The sequence below is a fragment of the Camellia sinensis genome, chromosome 15 (assembly GCF_055761805.1).
Source record: "Camellia sinensis isolate YWXY chromosome 15, ASM5576180v1, whole genome shotgun sequence".
NCBI classification, from domain to species: Eukaryota; Viridiplantae; Streptophyta; class Magnoliopsida; order Ericales; family Theaceae; genus Camellia; species Camellia sinensis.
The window spans coordinates 49,726,203-49,743,603 of record NC_138975.1 but is presented as its reverse complement, the minus strand read 5'-3'; the positions used below and the strand labels follow the sequence as shown (position 1 = coordinate 49,743,603).

Here is a 17,401-nt window from a genome sequence, read left to right as displayed (position 1 = left end):
CACCTGAGCCTGTTATTTCTAGGTTGGTGGTTAGTTTTCATGACCTGAAAGAAAGAATTTTAATGCCATGATTCAAATGGAAGCAAGTCCTGCCATCATACTCCAAAATTGGACATCGATAATTGAGGGGGTTTTCCTTCCTATTTTCTTTCCTCCTCATGTTCTTCCATCTTATTATGAGAACCAAATGACATTAGAAAATAAAAATAAAAATAAATAATAAATAAATCTTATACATAATTTCATATTTATTTTAATTTCTCACTCTTAGATTCAAGGCAACGAGAATTGCATACATGACTAAATACACATACGACCCTCTCACTTGTAACTAGAGATAAAATAAAATAAAATTTAAAAAAGAAAAACAAAAGATGTTAGTAGAATTCATGGTTGTATGTCAATGCCAATGTGGTTAACTAATATTTGAGACAGTATTATCATCTCGATTTTAAGGTCTTGGAGTTTGACTCCTGTAAGAGTGAATGAGGTTGTGGTTGTAACTTTGTTGTATGATTATGACTCTGTTTATTAGACTTTCATATAGTTGAGTGTTCAGTTTAATGTAGTTCTTATAATATTTGTAAATGACAAATGCTAATGTGGGTGTTTGGAAAGTGAGTGTTTTTGTATGTTTTTTTAGTTGTAAGATATTATTGGAGAAAAAAAATTGTGTTTAGGAAGATAGTTGGGTTTTTTTGTGGTTGGATGTGATGTTTATTAGAGAAAAAATGAAATGATTATGGGGTTTGATGTGATATTTTGTTTGGATTTATTTTTTTGGTTTTGTAACTAATTTGTCTTTTAGTGAAAAAAAAAACCAAAAAAAATCCTTCTCAAACACCGCCAATAAGTGTTCTCTATGCATTGTTTAATGTTGGGAAATTTGTATAAAGTATCTTAAAAATATGTGAAATTATTGAAAAGTGTATTGATTTCAGTAAAAATGAATTAAATTTAGTGAAAAATATCTTTCACTTGTGCTCTAGGGACACTTGTTAGCAAAGATTATTTGTAAATTATTTCCTATTGATTAAAAAAAAATCATGATTGTATTTAGAATTTAATAGAAGACTAAGGCCTTGTTTGGGAATTCAAGTTGGGGCTAAAATAGTCAATAAAGACAAAAAAAAAAAAAATTAAAATAACCAATAAGACAAAATATACACCATGTATATCAATCAATCAATTTTTCTCTGACAACCATCTATTTCATTACAAAAAAAAAAAATCACAAATCATCTCAAACACAACTTTTTTTCATCTCATAAAATAATCAAAAAATTAACTAAAATAGCCAAATTTCTGTACTAAGAAAATTAGACGGGAACAATTTGGGTAATTTAGGCACAAGGACATCATCCAAAATGGACTATTCAGATAAATACAGCTCACCTTAATTTCTTCGAAGCAATGCACTGCTTACGACATAATCCACTTCAAACAACAGTAGTGAATTGAACTCCAAGCTTCAAACTGTTACTTCCACTTGTTGTAACCCCCAAAAAATCATCCCACAAATATATATATATATATATATATATATATTTATATGTCACCTGACAACAAAGGTGTGGTAACACAACAAAAGATCATTCAAACCAAGATGGTGAGAACCTGTCTTCTTCTTCTTCTTTGCATTGCCTTCTCATCTCACTACCTGTCCATGGCACTTGCCAGTGACAACCTCCAGGACACTTGTCCAACTGCCACACTGCCACTGCCAAACACCTTCATTAACGGCTTCCCCTGCAAAAACCCAGCCACCGTCACTGCCTCTGACTTCAAATCATCGTCGCTCAGCCAGGCAGGCGACACATCCAACATCCCCGGCTCTTCCACGGCTATTTTCACTGCTGCAGACTTTCCAGGGCTCAACACCCTCGGCCTATCAGTTGCCAGGACCGACATAGATGTGGACGGCGTAGTCATGCCCCATTATCACCCCAGAGCCTCTGAGATGTTGTTTCTGAGCAAAGGTGTTGTGACTGCTGGTTTCACTGATTCACAAAACAAAATATTTTTGAAGGAAGTTAGACAAGGTGATGTGTTTGTGTTTCCCAGGGGACTTGTTCACTACTGTTTGAATATGGGTTTAGAATCTGCTGTGGGTTTTTCTGTGCTTAATAGTCAGAATCCGGGTTTGGTGGGAGATTTTGATTCTATGTTTGTGTCAGAAGGTGAGGAGGTGATTAGCAAGTTGAAGAAGAGATTGGTTTCTCTGTCTGCTTTGCAGATGGATCGTGTTGAAAATGGGACTTTCTTTGGGTTTTAGATATTTGTATAATGATTTCATAGCAATGCTGTGAATAACTGAAACAAGATTTGATCATTGTTTATTGATGACTTTTGTGTAAAAAGATTGTATTTATTTGTGTGGTTTTGGGTAATGTTTTGAGTTTTGAGTTGTTCCCAAATTGGTTTATTGCTTCCACTACTGTCCCAGTTGGCTTGTGATTTGATTGTCACACTCATAGTAGCTCTTGTTGGGAGAAATATGATTCCAACAACTGTCAAAATGTAAATTAATGCTGTGTTTGATTTGGGAATTTGAGGAGGGATTTGGAAACGGAAATGGAAAAATAAGGTGAAATGTGAATAAAACATATCTATATTTCACCTAGTTTCACACACCTTTTCCCTTTTCCTTTCCAAATCCCTCTCTAAATCTCCCAACCAAACACAACATAAATAAATTTAATGAGAAAAAAAAAATATATATATATATATATATACATACAAACACTAGAGACACCACACAAACTCTCTCTGCTCAATTGTAAGTACAAAATAAATATTCTACCCTCAACAGTATGTCCACTCTCCTAATAAATAGGAGTCTCTCTAAAATGGGTAAATAAACAAATTCAATTCTTTAAGTTTTGCCCAAAGTTGAGACATGGAACAAGAAAAAGCACACCACTTGAGTAATTAATCACTTGTTTGTTGTTACTCCACTCTCTTCTGAGGTGCTTTAAACAATCTCCTTGAAGTTTGTTCCTGTGCTAACAATTCTCTAAGGATTTGCAAGTAGCAAATCCAAAAGTGTTGGCAGCTCATTTATTATGCTGTACGTCTAACTCTTTCTGCCATAGTCTACATTTCTTATTGTTGCATTAGCCATCATTCATGATCGCTGGACCCTCCTTCACTTGTGATAGTTGGTGAGGAGAGACCCTAACAGGTTTTGTACCTTTCCAAATTTCTTTTCAATTACAAAGAGGGAAAGGAAATAAGCAGAGGAGTAAGATGAAAAAGAGGAAAAGAAATAAAAAAAATCAAGAGAGAGACAGAGAAAAAATATGGTATGAACACAAAATAATTGCAATATCCTGAATGTACAAGCAATTTATGTATTAGATTGTGTAACTAAATCTTATACTTCCACCTCTTCATAATTATTTTGAGTTTATACTATTTTTTTGCAATTGCCAAAAAAAAAAAAAAAATGTTGGGAAAAAATAGTTTGGCCGAGATTCTTAGAATAACATATAATTTTGACAAATTATAGCATGTGTAAAAACTATAATTATTTTAAGCAATATTGATGACATAACATTGTATTGTTTTTATGTACATCATAATTTATATTTGCAAAGAATTGAGAGAAAAAAGAAAGAGCTTAAAATTTTTATGTACACAATTTATTAGAGTGTGCAAGTGGAAGAAAGAATTGCATGAAAAAATAACCCCTAATGTGAGAGGGTTGATGTTTGGCAATGACACAACTAAAAAGCTGTATCGGGATATATAAGATTTTCACATAATGAGATATAAATGTGAGATTCACTTTTTATCTCACATAAGGGTCTCATCTTATGAAAATCTTTTGTACAGTTAGACTTATACTCAATGATTAATAGCTTGACCTTTTTTGATTGAGAAATAAAAATTGAATTTGATAATTTCAAATAAAAAAGAAAATACCTATGAATTAATGGATTTTGATTTGAGTAACACTATACAAACAAAAAAATTTATACATAATTTTCATATGTAATGATGTGACATATTATAGACCTTTCATTTCAAAAAGAAAATACCATTAAAGATGAATTTATTTATAATAATGGTAATGCCATATCATTTTTGTCAATTTTTTTATATGAATTTTATATATATTTAGAATTTTCTTTTTGATTTTGGTAAATTTCATTTGTGCAATCAAAATTGCGCTTTGTAAAACCGCAATCTGAATTACATGAGAAAGTGGTAATTTATTTGTTTAGTTTTTAATTTTCAAATATAAATTTGAGTTTTTGAGGGGTTTTTTTTTTGTGTAATTAATAAACACTTTTTATATTGTAATTATTTTTTTAATTTTTAGATACAACTAAGTAAAATATTTATAAAATAATTTGAAAATTTTTTAGTAAATTAAAAAAAAGAAGAAGCACAGTTTCTTTCTTTATTTCTTTCTTTCTTTTGGGTAAATTTTATAATTTTTTTAGGTGAATCAATTTTTATTGCATCTAAAAAAAATTATTAAAAAAAAAAAAAAAATCAAAACGATTTTCAATTAAGCAGATTTGTGTTTGATATTCTACTCCTCCTCGAGCATTTTTGGAAGTATTTTACGAACTCTAAGTACCATTGCGCGCCAACTTGGTCTTGAAGCACAGAAAGAAATTTAAAAATGGTGATGCTCTGCTTCGTGTTGGATCTTCGGAGCCTATCGCCTCCATTACTTGGAGACTTGAAGCAGGTAAATACATAAACACACATTCTTCGTCTTCTTCCTCTTTCAGCTGTTATATATGCACGTATGTAGACATTCATTGTGTATCTAATACATACAACCGAATTACTGTGTGTATTCTTTGTTAGTCCCTATTGCAGCTTGCAAATTTCTATGCCGTTTCGGCTCAGATTGGTGAGAGACCACGCTCTGACCACCTCAGCGATCGGATCGGCCTGTGCTATGTCCGCAAGAATCGAATTTCTTGTTCTAATGAAGTAAATACTCCTATTTTATTTGTTTTTAATGTAGAGAGTGATGGATTCATGTGAATGAAACTAGGGTTTTGATGTCGAGAAATTTTTATATGTCAATAGGATAACACGCGGCAAAACTTTATTAAATGTAATGAAATACAATAGTAGAAGGTATCAAATGACATATACTCTATCTGCATACAAAAATTAGTCTTTGATGTCTGTCTATATTTACTCACTCACATTCTTTATTCTTAGATTGTGTTTGGATTATGTATTTATTTAGGTAAGGATTTGAAAAGAGAAATGAATAATATGGATAAAATGTCCTACATCCATAATTCAAACACTGCCTTAGGGTACAGAAATTCTTATTACACACCATTTGTTTTGTTAGGATATCAACTTTGAACAAAAATCAAATGTTCTGACTTCAACTTCTCAACAAAAAATGAATTGTTCGGATATAAAATAGTTGATCTCCAAACAACTAATTTTTTGTTCGGATGTCCAAATATTTGATTTTTGTTTGAAAGTTTATATTTGAACGGCACAAATGGTGTGTACAGTACAAGTGTGTTGTGCGAATAGAATTACCCTTATTATTGTCTACCAATGTATTAGTTGAAATCAATGAAATTCCATGGTTTCTGATTCAATCAAAACTGTGAACAGGTGAAGGTCGCTTACACACCAAGAGGAAACTTCAGTCTCCGCAATTTCCACCATGCCGTCAACAACTTACCTACCGATGGTTTCTTGCCTGAATTCAATGGTAGCGGAGCTCTTTCTTGTTGTGGTAATCTCTCTCTGTGTGTATGCTTGTTTTCTAGTATGTACCTGTGTGTAAAACATACATTATTCGATTTATTCTTACTTGCTTCCTTCGATTTATTCTTACTTGTTTCCTTTATTTTGTTGTTGATCATTTGCAAGCAGATATGAAACTTACAAGCATCCTAAGCAATGAATTCTTGTACTCATGTGGTGGACATGAGAAAGATATTGCAAGAAAAGTGATACTGATTAGCTCGTGTGTGGTTGAAAATCTAGATTCAGTCATGAAAGATACTCTCATGGTTAGGCAAATTTCACCAAGAGTTTCAAATTCTCTAATAAATGCCTGTTGGCAACATAAGCTGTGGATATTGAACTTCCTTTTGGCGGTTTTTCCTTTATAGGATGCAGCAGACAACTATGTTTCAGTTGAGTTTTTATTGCTGGAGCAACAATCAAGCCATCTTGGCGATTTATCTGAAAAAATCAGCAATTTTGTGAAGCAAATTTCTGATCTTGAGAATTGTTCATTTCATGCCTATCTGCCAGGTTAAATACATCTCTGATTGTGTAGGAGACAGTAATTTAGATAATTGTGTAATACCTATTTGTTTATAACCATTAACCATTGAATGATTAAAACCTAGTGGCATGCACTTCAGTTTCTGAGTACAAAGTTGCTGAAGTATGTCAGAGAGGGCTCTGATTATAGTATAGATTAATGTATAATCAGGATTGAGTTAGTCCTCCTAGGTACCAAATGTAGGAATGCCAAAAATATCCTCTATTTATTATTTGAAAGTGGGTGGGGAAAGTGTGGTTTATCATGAAAACTACCCTTTCTGTTTCTGTATTTTAATGGAGATGGCTGGAAGAGCATTCTTATGGTAAGATGGGAGAGGAGAATAGGTGGAACCATGGGAACGATCTAAGAATACATTTATTCTTTTCCAGCCCTTCAGTGAAGCCCGGGATTTTGGTAGTTTTTTTATGCTGTCTACAAATTGGTTGACAAGACTGGGACCAAAAATCTTGATCTAGATTTAAACACAGGGTCTTGCATTGAGGGACAGCTAGTGAATTGACATGCATATATGTACATTGTAGTTGTAGCATATAGGAACTACTCTCAAGTAGAAAACTTGGAAAAGTATCTGTATTAAGTATTAATGAAGAACAAATCTGCAGATGCACAAGTATTATGTGGCCTGGTAAAACGATGGCTACAGGAGTTGAAGGATGACATGGATGAACCATTACAGGCTCATTTTGTCTTCAAGAGCAACTTTTTCTGCTCTCTAAACCTAATATCCTGCAATTTGTCTGCGTCTTCCAATCACATAATCGATGAGTTCAGTTCCTGTCAGGTATTTTATAGAAAGTCTGCATTTGTATATATTCATACTGGTTGATCACCGATTTAATTTTTAGACAGCCAAACAATTATCCTGTCTCATGAAACAAGTTGTGTAGACAACTCAACTAAGCATGTTGGTGTGCTAGGTGGCAACTACTAGGTTTTATATATTGTACATAGTGTACATATATTTTATCTCTGACTTTGCCATAAATGAAGCTTTCATTTGTTATTTCCAAGGAGGTCTTTATCTTGGATACTAGGTAGGACACCTCAAATGGTGTTCTTGAAATTCTATAATGTTTAGATTGATATGTTTTGAGGAGCTATTCTTCATGTTACACTTAACTAGCTACATCTCGTTCTTTATTTTGCTAGCTTGTGAGGTTATTTTCTTTGTCAAAAACCATGTGTGGTGGCATCTGATTTGTGGCTTTCTAGCTGAACATGCTCTATGGATCCTATAATCCCTCTGTTTGGTCTGAGGCTGTTATATTTTCTCACAAATAAGATCATATTGCTACTAGTTGCTGGTTCACCAAGCCTCAATATTCATGAGATATTGAGTTTAGTTCTGTGGAATCAAATCTGTTGTATATGGAACAGATTAATTTTGTGACAGCAGTCGTAGAGAATATCCAATTACTACCAAGCCAGGTCACTTTCTGATTGTATTGTTTGACAAGGTTGGAAGGAGTTGAGCTTCAAAAAGCCTCCACCCAAAGCATGTTAGAAAATAAAAAGATCAAGAGAGCAGAGGCTCTGATATTCAAGTAATAAAGCAGTGGTAGATAATTTATGTGACTCTGCAAGAGGCCTAATAATACTGCATTGTTTTATATTTACCAGGGTTAGCACTAAGGAGTTGCGTGGCTGGTATTTTCAGGAATTTAGTCTTACGAGATCTTGTCTAATGAGTTTGCCTCATTTCAATTTATTGGTTTAGCATACATTGCTAGAATTTTGTATTATACTTGGCTCCTAATTTTGTTGGTCAAAAATTTTTTTAATGGGAAGAAAATTCTTTACCATTTTAGTATAATATTAACTATAATACTGTGTATCATTCCTAGAGTGCTTTTATATCATCCATGCATTTTACCTTGACGGTATTGTTCTATGTTATGAAACACTGGTATTGCCTTATTAGTATTATAATTTACGTTCCCTCATTTGTTTTTGTGAGTGCGTTGCATACTAAGAAATGTAATTATTGTTGCTATGGTGAATAGACATGCAGGTGCCATGGCATCCCATTAGATAATGCATTTGGACAACAAACCAAGCGGCCTTCTTGTCCAGTTACAGGCAATGATCTGGAAACATTTAGTTTGATTGAAAATTCTGTGAAGGTTGGAGAACATACAATTCTGTTTCTGCCCTCATTCCAGAACTGTGTGAAGCTCCAACATGTTTCTCTGCCAGTTGACCTGAATGTTATTGAAAGGACTAACTTAGGGTCCCTGAGTGAAGGTAAGTATGAAGCATGAAACTAGTTGAATTTTATGAACAGATGAGAGGTCAAGAAGCGAGAGTTTGCAAATATTGTTTATATATCTATTTCATACCCATACTGGAGGCCGAGTTCCTTGTTCGGAAGTGAAATGATACTACGTTATTTGTGGTTTTCAATTAATTTGTAATTCTTATACACTAGTACTCACCTGAAGAGGACTACAGAGAGACTCAATCCTTGAGGCTCATGCCTCTAGCACGAAATAGCTGCACATATTATAATCCAATCCTGCATTGTTACGGGCTTACACAGGCTGCATATCTTAAATATTTACAGCCTGTTTGGTTGAGTGAAGGAAGGGTGCGGAGGAAAGAGGAGGAGGGAAGCTATTTCTTATTTTTTGCTGAGGATGATCAAAAGGCACGGAAATGAGGGAAAGGCCTCTTTCCGCCTAGGCCCACAAGATTCCGTCCTCCCAAAAATGGGAGGAAGAGGAGCAGGAAAGAGGACCTGTTCCCATTCCCTTTAATTTAAATGTGAATTTACAATTTTTCCCCCGAAAGTTGGTTAGTCTTTATAATGTGAAGGTACAAGTGTAATTTAAATAAAATGACATAAAAACCCATTTTCTTTCCATCCCGCCAAACAAAAATAAAGGAAACCCACAATCCCAGGATACACTTCCCCTCCCTCCTGTTTTCATTCCTCCAACCAAACGTAGAAATGCTATATTTTACCATCTAGGGAAAAGAAGGATTTAGACTGTTAACTTTTTATCAAAAAAATTTGTTAGTTTTAGCCTTCAAAACTCTTCTACTGCCTGCTTTACACTTCCTCTGGTGAGGATTGAAGGGAATGTGTCCCATATAAATTTTATGTGTGAATTCACTTACGCTGTGTTTGGTTGGGGGATTTGGGAAGGGAAGGGAAAGGGAAAAGGTGTGTGAAACTAGGTGAAATGTAGGTATATTTTATTTACATTTCACCTATTTTTTCCCTTTCCTTTTCCAAATCTCTTCCCAAATCCCCCAACCAAACATAGCGTAAGTCATTTTATTGGGTAATTAGAATATTTTCTTTGTTTTCTTTTTTTTGGGTTAAAAATTTAAGAGCTGGAATATTTTTATGAGGGGTCTGATTGTCAGGCAAACTGGAGATCAATGCCAGCTATAGTACAGATTCAAGACATGCAATATACTATTTCAACTTCCCCCCTTAGCTGCATCTACAACTAACTCACCCTTTTTGTCTTTCAAACAGGGGTTATTTTAGGGACTTCATTTATTGTAACTCCATCAGCTTTTCATGAATCAGATGACATTGATAAGTCAGAGCTAAACACTCAACGTGCGTCGAAGGCCTCCTCTGACTTCCTAATTTGCAGCATCAAATTAAATTAGACTCTTTATATTGCACTTTGGCATTGAATCTCTGAATTATCGTGATTAAATGTTAGTTAATGTTCTGGTTTCACTTGTGCGTAAATGTTTGAGAGTTGCTGTTTATTTCACTTCTGCAATGGACTTTGGTTTGGCAGTTTTTCAAGGGCTTTGCAGTGCACTACATTCCCTTGACCAAGGTTTAGTTTGCTCTTCAAAGTGTAATATAGAAACTATGAAGGAGTCTCTCTTTCACTGCTATTACATTCTTCTTCCTTCAGAAAAGGGACCAATGCTTCTCAGGGTAAATAATCTTTTTCATCTCTTTTTCGGTGAATTGCACTTACTTCCTGTGAGGTTTCTTCTAGTTGTTGGTCCCTTAAAGATTATTACACTGACCTCCTTGCTGGATCATAGCTGATGACAAACACTTCTTTATTTGTTAAGAATGTCATTCAGCAAGGGAAACCATCTACACCATGTATTTCTCAACTTTACCTTTGTTTCCATTGCAAGAGAGATAGTTGGACTATTGAAAAGATGAAGTAACAGAAGAGGAGAGGAGAAATGGAAGAAAGGTGGAGGCCTTTCTTAGGAGCTCAAAACACTTAGGAACTCAACTGAAGTTCACTGCAAACATCTTGAATCAATTGAATTAAATTAAATCTGACGTGATGGGAGGATAGCAAGTTGATGGAGATAATAGTGGTTGTGCTTTGCAATTTTAATCGGTTAATTAATGAAATAACTATTTTAGCTATTCCTATACTTCTTGTTTGGTACTCGTACAGGCTTACTGCTTTTATATTTCTCTGCCTCTCTGTTCTAGTTTCATTCACGAGGTATTGTTGAACATGCAGAGACTTGCAGGATCAGAAGAAAATTTGCCTTTCCCGGATTTTAGTCAATTAGTGGGTTCTTCAGCAACAATTGAGATCGAAAACTCCATTCGAACCTCTTTGCTGAAGGTTGGAGACTATTCATGAGTTTTTTTTATTTTTTTATTTTATTTATTTATATATATATATATATATTTTAAATACCGTGCTAATCGTTTTCAGTTTTTGTCAGTATCATATGTTGATTTAGATTCCCTTTGTAGTAAGGTAAAATAAATCAAGTGATTTCAACATGCTTCCACTACCCAATGATAAATTAAACTGTACGGGCAGTCATATTTATTATTGAACTCTTGGACGAGACTGTCCAAGTTTCTCATCAAGTGTGACAACATTAGGGTAAAAAGTTAATGATCTTTAATTCATGATGTTGTTAGCAAAAAATCTGGTCTGGGCCAAATCGACAGATGTGATTTGACAGAAAATCCAGAATTTCACAAACAACAATAGATCAAGCAATTGTGGTCTGAACATTCTATGCCTTGACAGATTCAAGGATTTCTTTGGAGGCTGTAATGCAAAGAAACAAGAAGGAATAAACTGAAAATCAATTGTTGAACAAACAAACTTGGAATTTAAACAGTAAAATTAAATTTCCAATTCAATATACAGGACAATCGACAGAGAACTCTTAGTTATAGAAACTGAACTACAGATAGACTACTCCTAAGTAAGAACTAGGTAAGTTAAGTTACTCCTAATGCTATAAGGGTTGTAAATATGTTTGAAGATCCTTTCTAACTTCGAATTTCCAGCTTTTATATTGCTGGTCTTCAAACTCCACTGCTGCTCTGCTGCCACGTGTCTCATTATGTAGCCAGCTACCTCCACTTCAATGCCCATGATCTCTGCAACTGCCAGTAACTGCTTCTTTGTTGTAGCTTTTCTCCTTCTAGGAAACGTGACACGTATCCTGTATGCCTTGCATGCTAACGTTATGGCTTGATGCTTGGGCCATGTTTGGCCACATTCCACTTCACTACTAGACGAATCGACAGGAAAACTACAATTGCCACGTTTGTCTCTTTGACTATTTCCTATTTGTCACTTGCTCTATATTCTAGACTTCATATTCACCCGCTTTTCACTTGTAAACTTGTTGAAACTCATAGTCCTTAAACCTAGCATCTGCTGGACCAATTCTCTGCATTTGTTACATACAATCGACAGAGAATATACAATTTTTAGTGTCAACAATGCCCCCCTCATTCGAGACAAAAAAGGAGTTTTTTGCCTTGAATGATTATCTAAAAGAAATAAAGTTGGACATTTAAATATTTGGGCTGTTTATCTACAATTTGTCATAAGGCCCAAATGTTAAATGTTAAAAATTAATCTAACATAATTTTCAAGAACTCCAAGTAAGCCCAATTGATCAAACTATCAAATAAAGCCCAAATTTTAAAACTGAGGGCCCACCACAAGCTATTTGAATGCTAGAATTCAAATCATCATTCCACCATTCTCTATCTTTCTCTGCTATTTGCCTCTGACTTCGAAAAAAACCCTTCTGCTCACACTCTCTAATGGCGCCCAAACGAGATCAAGTCAAAGGAAAGAAACAAACTGAGCCATCATCTGTCCAACATTTTCCAATCAATTTTCAGCAGCTACTGTGTCAAAACCTCTTTAACAGCTGCATTATCCCACGCCATGACAACCTTGGAGAAGGAGAACTGGGCCCTACTTTCAATGTAACCATTCCTGATGAACTTACCCAGTACTATCCTATTGCAAACACTGAAACACTACTCTTCAACAAAGCAGAGCTGTCATGGAAACATTGAGATTCCAGCCCTAATCCTCTACGCACATGGCAAAACCCCAATCCAGACTGGAAACGATGGGTTCAACGAATGATGATATATGACATAGACCTCTGGAGAGCTTTAGGTATTTACAACGCCATCAGGTTATCAACTTTCTCTCTAGATATGGACAAATGGGCCATTGGTGCTGCTACATGCTTTTGGTCTTCATCCTATAATTCCCTCATTCTAAAATGTGGTATGATGTCACCTACTATTCTTGATGTTGTCCATTTGATTGGCCTTCCTTGTTCTGGTCAACACACCAGTGCCCTTTTAACCCCCAAAACACCTATCAAATTGGACACTACCCTCTGTTATAGGAAATTTCAAAAAAAGTACCAAAAATTTGGTGTTAGAATAACTGTATAGAGAAGGGGAGAGAATCAATTATGTATATATTGATGTTATTATTGATTGATTTATATTGATATCAATTACAATGATTCATGATTCCTATATATAGAAGAGGGTGAGTGTGTAGTAGGTAAGGAGTAGGTGAAGTGGAGGTGGTAGTGGTGTAGTGGGTTAGGTTTAGTGGAGTAGGTGAGGTGGTAGTGGTGTAGTGGGTTAGGTTTAGTGGAGTAGGTTTAAGTGGGTGAAGTAGGTGGTGGAGAGTAGGTGGATTTTAACAGCCCCCCGCAAACTCAAGGGGGATAGGAACTAACCAACTTGAGTTTGGAGAGAGTAACAAAACAAGAAAATACATAAAAATAAAAGAGGTTAAGAGACACTGTGTGGTCGTGTCAGACCATTGGTGAAGACACTGGATGGTGGTGTCATAACGTTGTAGAGGACACTGTATGGCGGTGTCAGACCGATGTAGAAGACAGTTTATGGGGTCATGTCGGACCGTTGTAGCAGACAATGTTGTGACAGTTGTTGTGACAGTTTACAGAGTCTTGCTGGACCCTTGTAGAAACTAACCGGAATCAATGTCGGGACAGTTTACAGAGTCTTGTCGGACCCTTGAAGGAGCTAACCGGAATCAATGTCGGGACAGTTTACAGAATCTTGTCGGACCCTTAAAAAATACACTGTATGATGGTGTATATAGGCTGCCCAAATATATATATATATGGATATATATAGTGAGCCCTCAAAAGTCGCGCTCTCAAAAGGCGCGCCCACTTCATCAAAAGGCGTGCCTGACAGAAAGCGTCGAGCCATCAAAAGGTGAGCCGGAGACGCGGCGAGGCACGTGAGCGACAGAGTGGCGTGTCGGCCTCGGCTATTTAACCAAGGTTGAGGCGGAGGCTGTGCAAACCAGTCTGAAACCGCCGAAAATCCTTTGAAAAAACTCTTCCGTTTCTGAGAAAGAGATTCTGGAACACTCTGTTGCCATTCTGTAACCAACCTTGTCTGACAGTACCAATCGGTAATCGCTGCTTCTCTGAAACACTTAGCAACCCAAAAACATGGCCTCTTCGTCCCGTCCAGCTACCCAGAACATGGCCTCCTCTTCCCGTGGTCTGCTCACGCTCTTTCCAGACCTGAACGAGTCCACAAGAGAAATAACGGGTGCGGTGGCCAGTGAACCTCAACCAAACACCTCTGGTTTTGCTCCGTTGAACTTTCCGATGCGGTCTGTGGAGCAAAAAATGGCGGTGCAAACTGATATTGAGGCCAATCAGTATACTTTGAAGTCATGTGTGGAGACCATGACGGCGGTCACAAACCTGTCGCACCGGCTGCAGAGTAGGACAAATGAGGTGCAACAGTTAAACTCCCAGCTGGCTCTACTCCAACGCATGTATAAGGATGCGCGAGCAGAGATAAGTGTGCTAAAGACAGAAAACAAGGAGCTGAAGCGGAAGGCCACCGTGATGTTCCGATTTGGAGGGCCGCCATATGCTGTAGTGGAGGAGCAGGGGGGAGTGTACGGGCTCGGCGGTGTGAGAAACACGGAGGCAACACCGTCAAGGACTGCACAGGACGGAGGCAAAAAGAAGAGACCGGCGGCAGAATAGAGAAGAAAAATCCTGCTTGTGGATGCGGTTGTTTTGTTTTTGTGTGTTTGTTTGTTTGGTTTTTTTTTTTTTTTTTTTTTTTTTGGGTGTAAAATTATGATCAGGGCGAAGTCCCGATATGAATAAAATGAGTTTATTGTGCAAATCCGAATGGCTTGAAGGTGCAAGACTGAGCAGAAAAATGAGATGGAATGAATAGAAGGTTTTTTTTTTTTTTTTTTTTTTTTGTAATAAAAGATAAAAAGTTGGGCGGTGGAAAGAAGAACAAGAAAAAAAAAAAATATATATATATATATAAAGAATGTTTGGGCGGTGGAAAATGTGATGATGGTGTTGGGTGGAGAATATTTTAGAATGGAAAAGTTTAAAAAATATATTTCTCTCTTTCCTGAAGAGAAAAAGCTGAAAAAGAGTGAGTGGAAAAGTTTATAGAATATATCCGTCTCTCTTTCCTGGTGGGTAGGGATTGTGTTCATACGGGGAAAAGAATGTCTTGATCTTTGATCTTGGTGGTGGTACTTTTGATGTGTCCCTTCTTACCATTGAAGAAGGTATCTTTGAGGTGAAGGCCACTGCTGGAGATACCCATCTCGGAGGTGAAGATTTTGACAATAGAATGGTTAACCACTTTGTCCAGGAGTTCAAGAGGAAGAACAAGAAGGATATCAGCGGTAACCCCAGAGCTCTCAGGAGATTGAGAACTGCCTGTGAAAGAGCGAAGAGGACTCTCTCATCCACTGCCCAGACCACCATTGAAATCGATTCCCTTTATGAGGGTGTTGACTTTTACTCCCCCATTACCCGTGCCAGATTTAAGGAGCTCAACATGGATCTCTTCAGAAAGTGTATGGAACCAATTGAGAAGTGTTTGAGAGATGCTAAGATGGACAAGAGCACTGTTCACGATGTTGTTCTTGTTGGTGGATCTACCAGGATTCCCAAGGTCCAGCAGCTATTGCAGGACTTCAATGGGAAGGAGCTCTGCAAGAGCATCAACCCTGACGAGGCTGTTGCTTATGGTGCTTCTGTCCAAGCTGCTATCTTGAGTGGGGAGGGTAATGAGAAGGTTCAGGACCTCTTGTTGTTGGATGTTACCCCACTTTCCCTTGGTTTGGAAACCGCTGGTGGTGTTATGACTGTGTTGATCTTTGTATGTAGAGAAGTCGTCTCTGGTGGCGGCGAACTGGAAGCAATATGTATTGATAGAGATGACAGCGGAATAGGTTGAGGTCCGGCGGGTGGCTAAGGTGAGGTTGCCGCCCGCCGGTGAAGCAAGAATACTAGGTTCTAAACCCGCTCTGATACCATGTTAGAATAACTGTATAGAGAAGGGGAGAGAATCAATTATGTATATATTGATGTTATTATTGATTGATTTATATTGATATCAATTACAATGATTCATGATTCCTATATATAGAAGAGGGTGAGTGTGTAGTAGGTAAGGAGTAGGTGAAGTGGAGGTGGTAGTGGTGTAGTGGGTTAGGTTTAGTGGAGTAGGTGAGGTGGTAGTGGTGTAGTGGGTTAGGTTTAGTGGAGTAGGTTTAAGTGGGTGAAGTAGGTGGTGGAGAGTAGGTGGATTTTAACATTTGGTATTGAACCCACAGATGAAGAGAGAACAGCTTTTTATTTACTATGGCTTTCCCAACACTTTCTTTGTGTTCCTGGTTTGAAAATCACTAAAGAATACCTAGCATTAGCCACTTGCATTCGGGAGGGTATAGAATTGGCTCTTGCCCCCTTTTTACTAGGCACCTTATACAGAGGTCTCTTTTCTTTAGTGGATAAAGAAATTGATCATAATGGTGGTGGTACTTTATGGTTTCTTCAAGCATGGTTGTATGCTTATTTTCCTGAAATCAGACCTACCACTCAGACTTCATTTCTCCCCACATGCCAAAGCTATGCTGAATTTTTTCTTTCCTTCAGACCAGCCACCTCTAATTCTTTCACCAAGGTGTTCACTTTTCTTTATGAACTACCTATCGACAGAGATCCTCAGCTTTTTATCCCTTTTCACCAACTCCATTATACTTCATCTAGACTCACCTATGTCCATGATGATCCTTCTGTATTGGGTGATGAATTGAGACAACAACAAAAGCATTTTTGGGCTCAGATCCTTACTCCAAGATACATTTTAGTGGGAGGGTCCCTTTCAACTAACAGAATTTCTAACTACAATTTTGAAAGTTATAGCCCCTGTCAATGGGCTAGGCAAATGGGCTTCTATCAAACTGTTCCTTGCCCATACTTTCATCCCATTATTCATGAGCAAGTTGGAGCCAGAATTTAATTCAAACATCAAACAGTTGTGGAGGCCCTTCTAGCCCACAATCAAGAACTATTTGATCAATTCAGCTTCTACTACTGCAAAGTCACACCTTTTCTCTCCACAAGATTCAGAGACTGGTGGCTTCTTATGAATGCAGTAATCTTTAATAAAGAAACTCAAATATGCCTCTGGAATGTGCATCCTGACAACAAAAAAGGAGCGACCATGAGCATTGGTAAACAACTATCTCTTTCTTACTTTATATTTCTTGTTAAAGCTTTATGGGTGTATAACAGCATATATCTTTTCTGCATATATGCAGCTGAGTCCTCAGTCAAAGCCATTCCTTTGGCTATAGAAATGCCTACTTCTGCTATCCAGAAAAGAAAGCATAAGGGTAATCCCTTAAACACCACCAATGCTGAAGGTTTTAAACCTTACAACCCAGGTGTGGAGACTGAACAAAGGGTGACTAGAGAAGAAGAACTTCAAAAATTCTTTGCATCTCAACCACAAACAGAAGGTGGTATTTCTCAACCAACATC

General features: G+C 36.8%; 3 protein-coding genes across 5 annotated transcripts in view; all 3 read left to right on the top strand.

Moving 5' to 3' along the window:
- Positions 1-1,549: 1,549 nt before the first annotated feature.
- LOC114267838 (RmlC-like cupins superfamily protein) lies at positions 1,550-2,417 on the top strand. The gene has a single exon (XM_028208910.2). The coding sequence runs from the start codon at positions 1,553-1,555 to the stop codon at positions 2,273-2,275; it is 723 nt and encodes a 240-aa protein (XP_028064711.2). The 5' UTR covers positions 1,550-1,552; the 3' UTR covers positions 2,276-2,417.
- Positions 2,418-4,510: 2,093 nt separating this feature from the next.
- LOC114267809 (uncharacterized) overlaps positions 4,511-17,401 on the top strand; it is a 36,846-nt gene continuing 23,955 nt past the window's right edge. Inside the window, exons 1-10 of one of the 3 annotated variants that reach the window (XM_028208873.2) lie at positions 4,511-4,705; positions 4,828-4,956; positions 5,611-5,734; positions 5,875-6,014; positions 6,117-6,261; positions 6,901-7,079; positions 8,302-8,542; positions 9,786-9,872; positions 10,063-10,208; positions 10,765-10,872. In XM_028208873.2, coding sequence (XP_028064674.2) covers positions 4,637-4,705; positions 4,828-4,956; positions 5,611-5,734; positions 5,875-6,014; positions 6,117-6,261; positions 6,901-7,079; positions 8,302-8,542; positions 9,786-9,872; positions 10,063-10,208; positions 10,765-10,872 — 1,368 coding nt within the window. In that variant the 5' untranslated portion in view covers positions 4,511-4,636. The remainder of the gene's footprint in view (positions 4,706-4,827; positions 4,957-5,610; positions 5,735-5,874; positions 6,015-6,116; positions 6,262-6,900; positions 7,080-8,301; positions 8,543-9,785; positions 9,873-10,062; positions 10,209-10,764; positions 10,873-17,401) is intronic. The other 2 variants (XM_028208875.2, XM_028208876.2) reach the window with 2 other exon arrangements.
- Positions 12,663-15,824, top strand: LOC145813800 (heat shock cognate 70 kDa protein 2-like). The gene is made up of 2 exons (XM_082909914.1): positions 12,663-12,977; positions 15,045-15,824. The coding sequence occupies exons 1-2, from the start codon at positions 12,663-12,665 to the stop codon at positions 15,807-15,809; spliced, it is 1,080 nt and encodes a 359-aa protein (XP_082766040.1). The 3' UTR covers positions 15,810-15,824.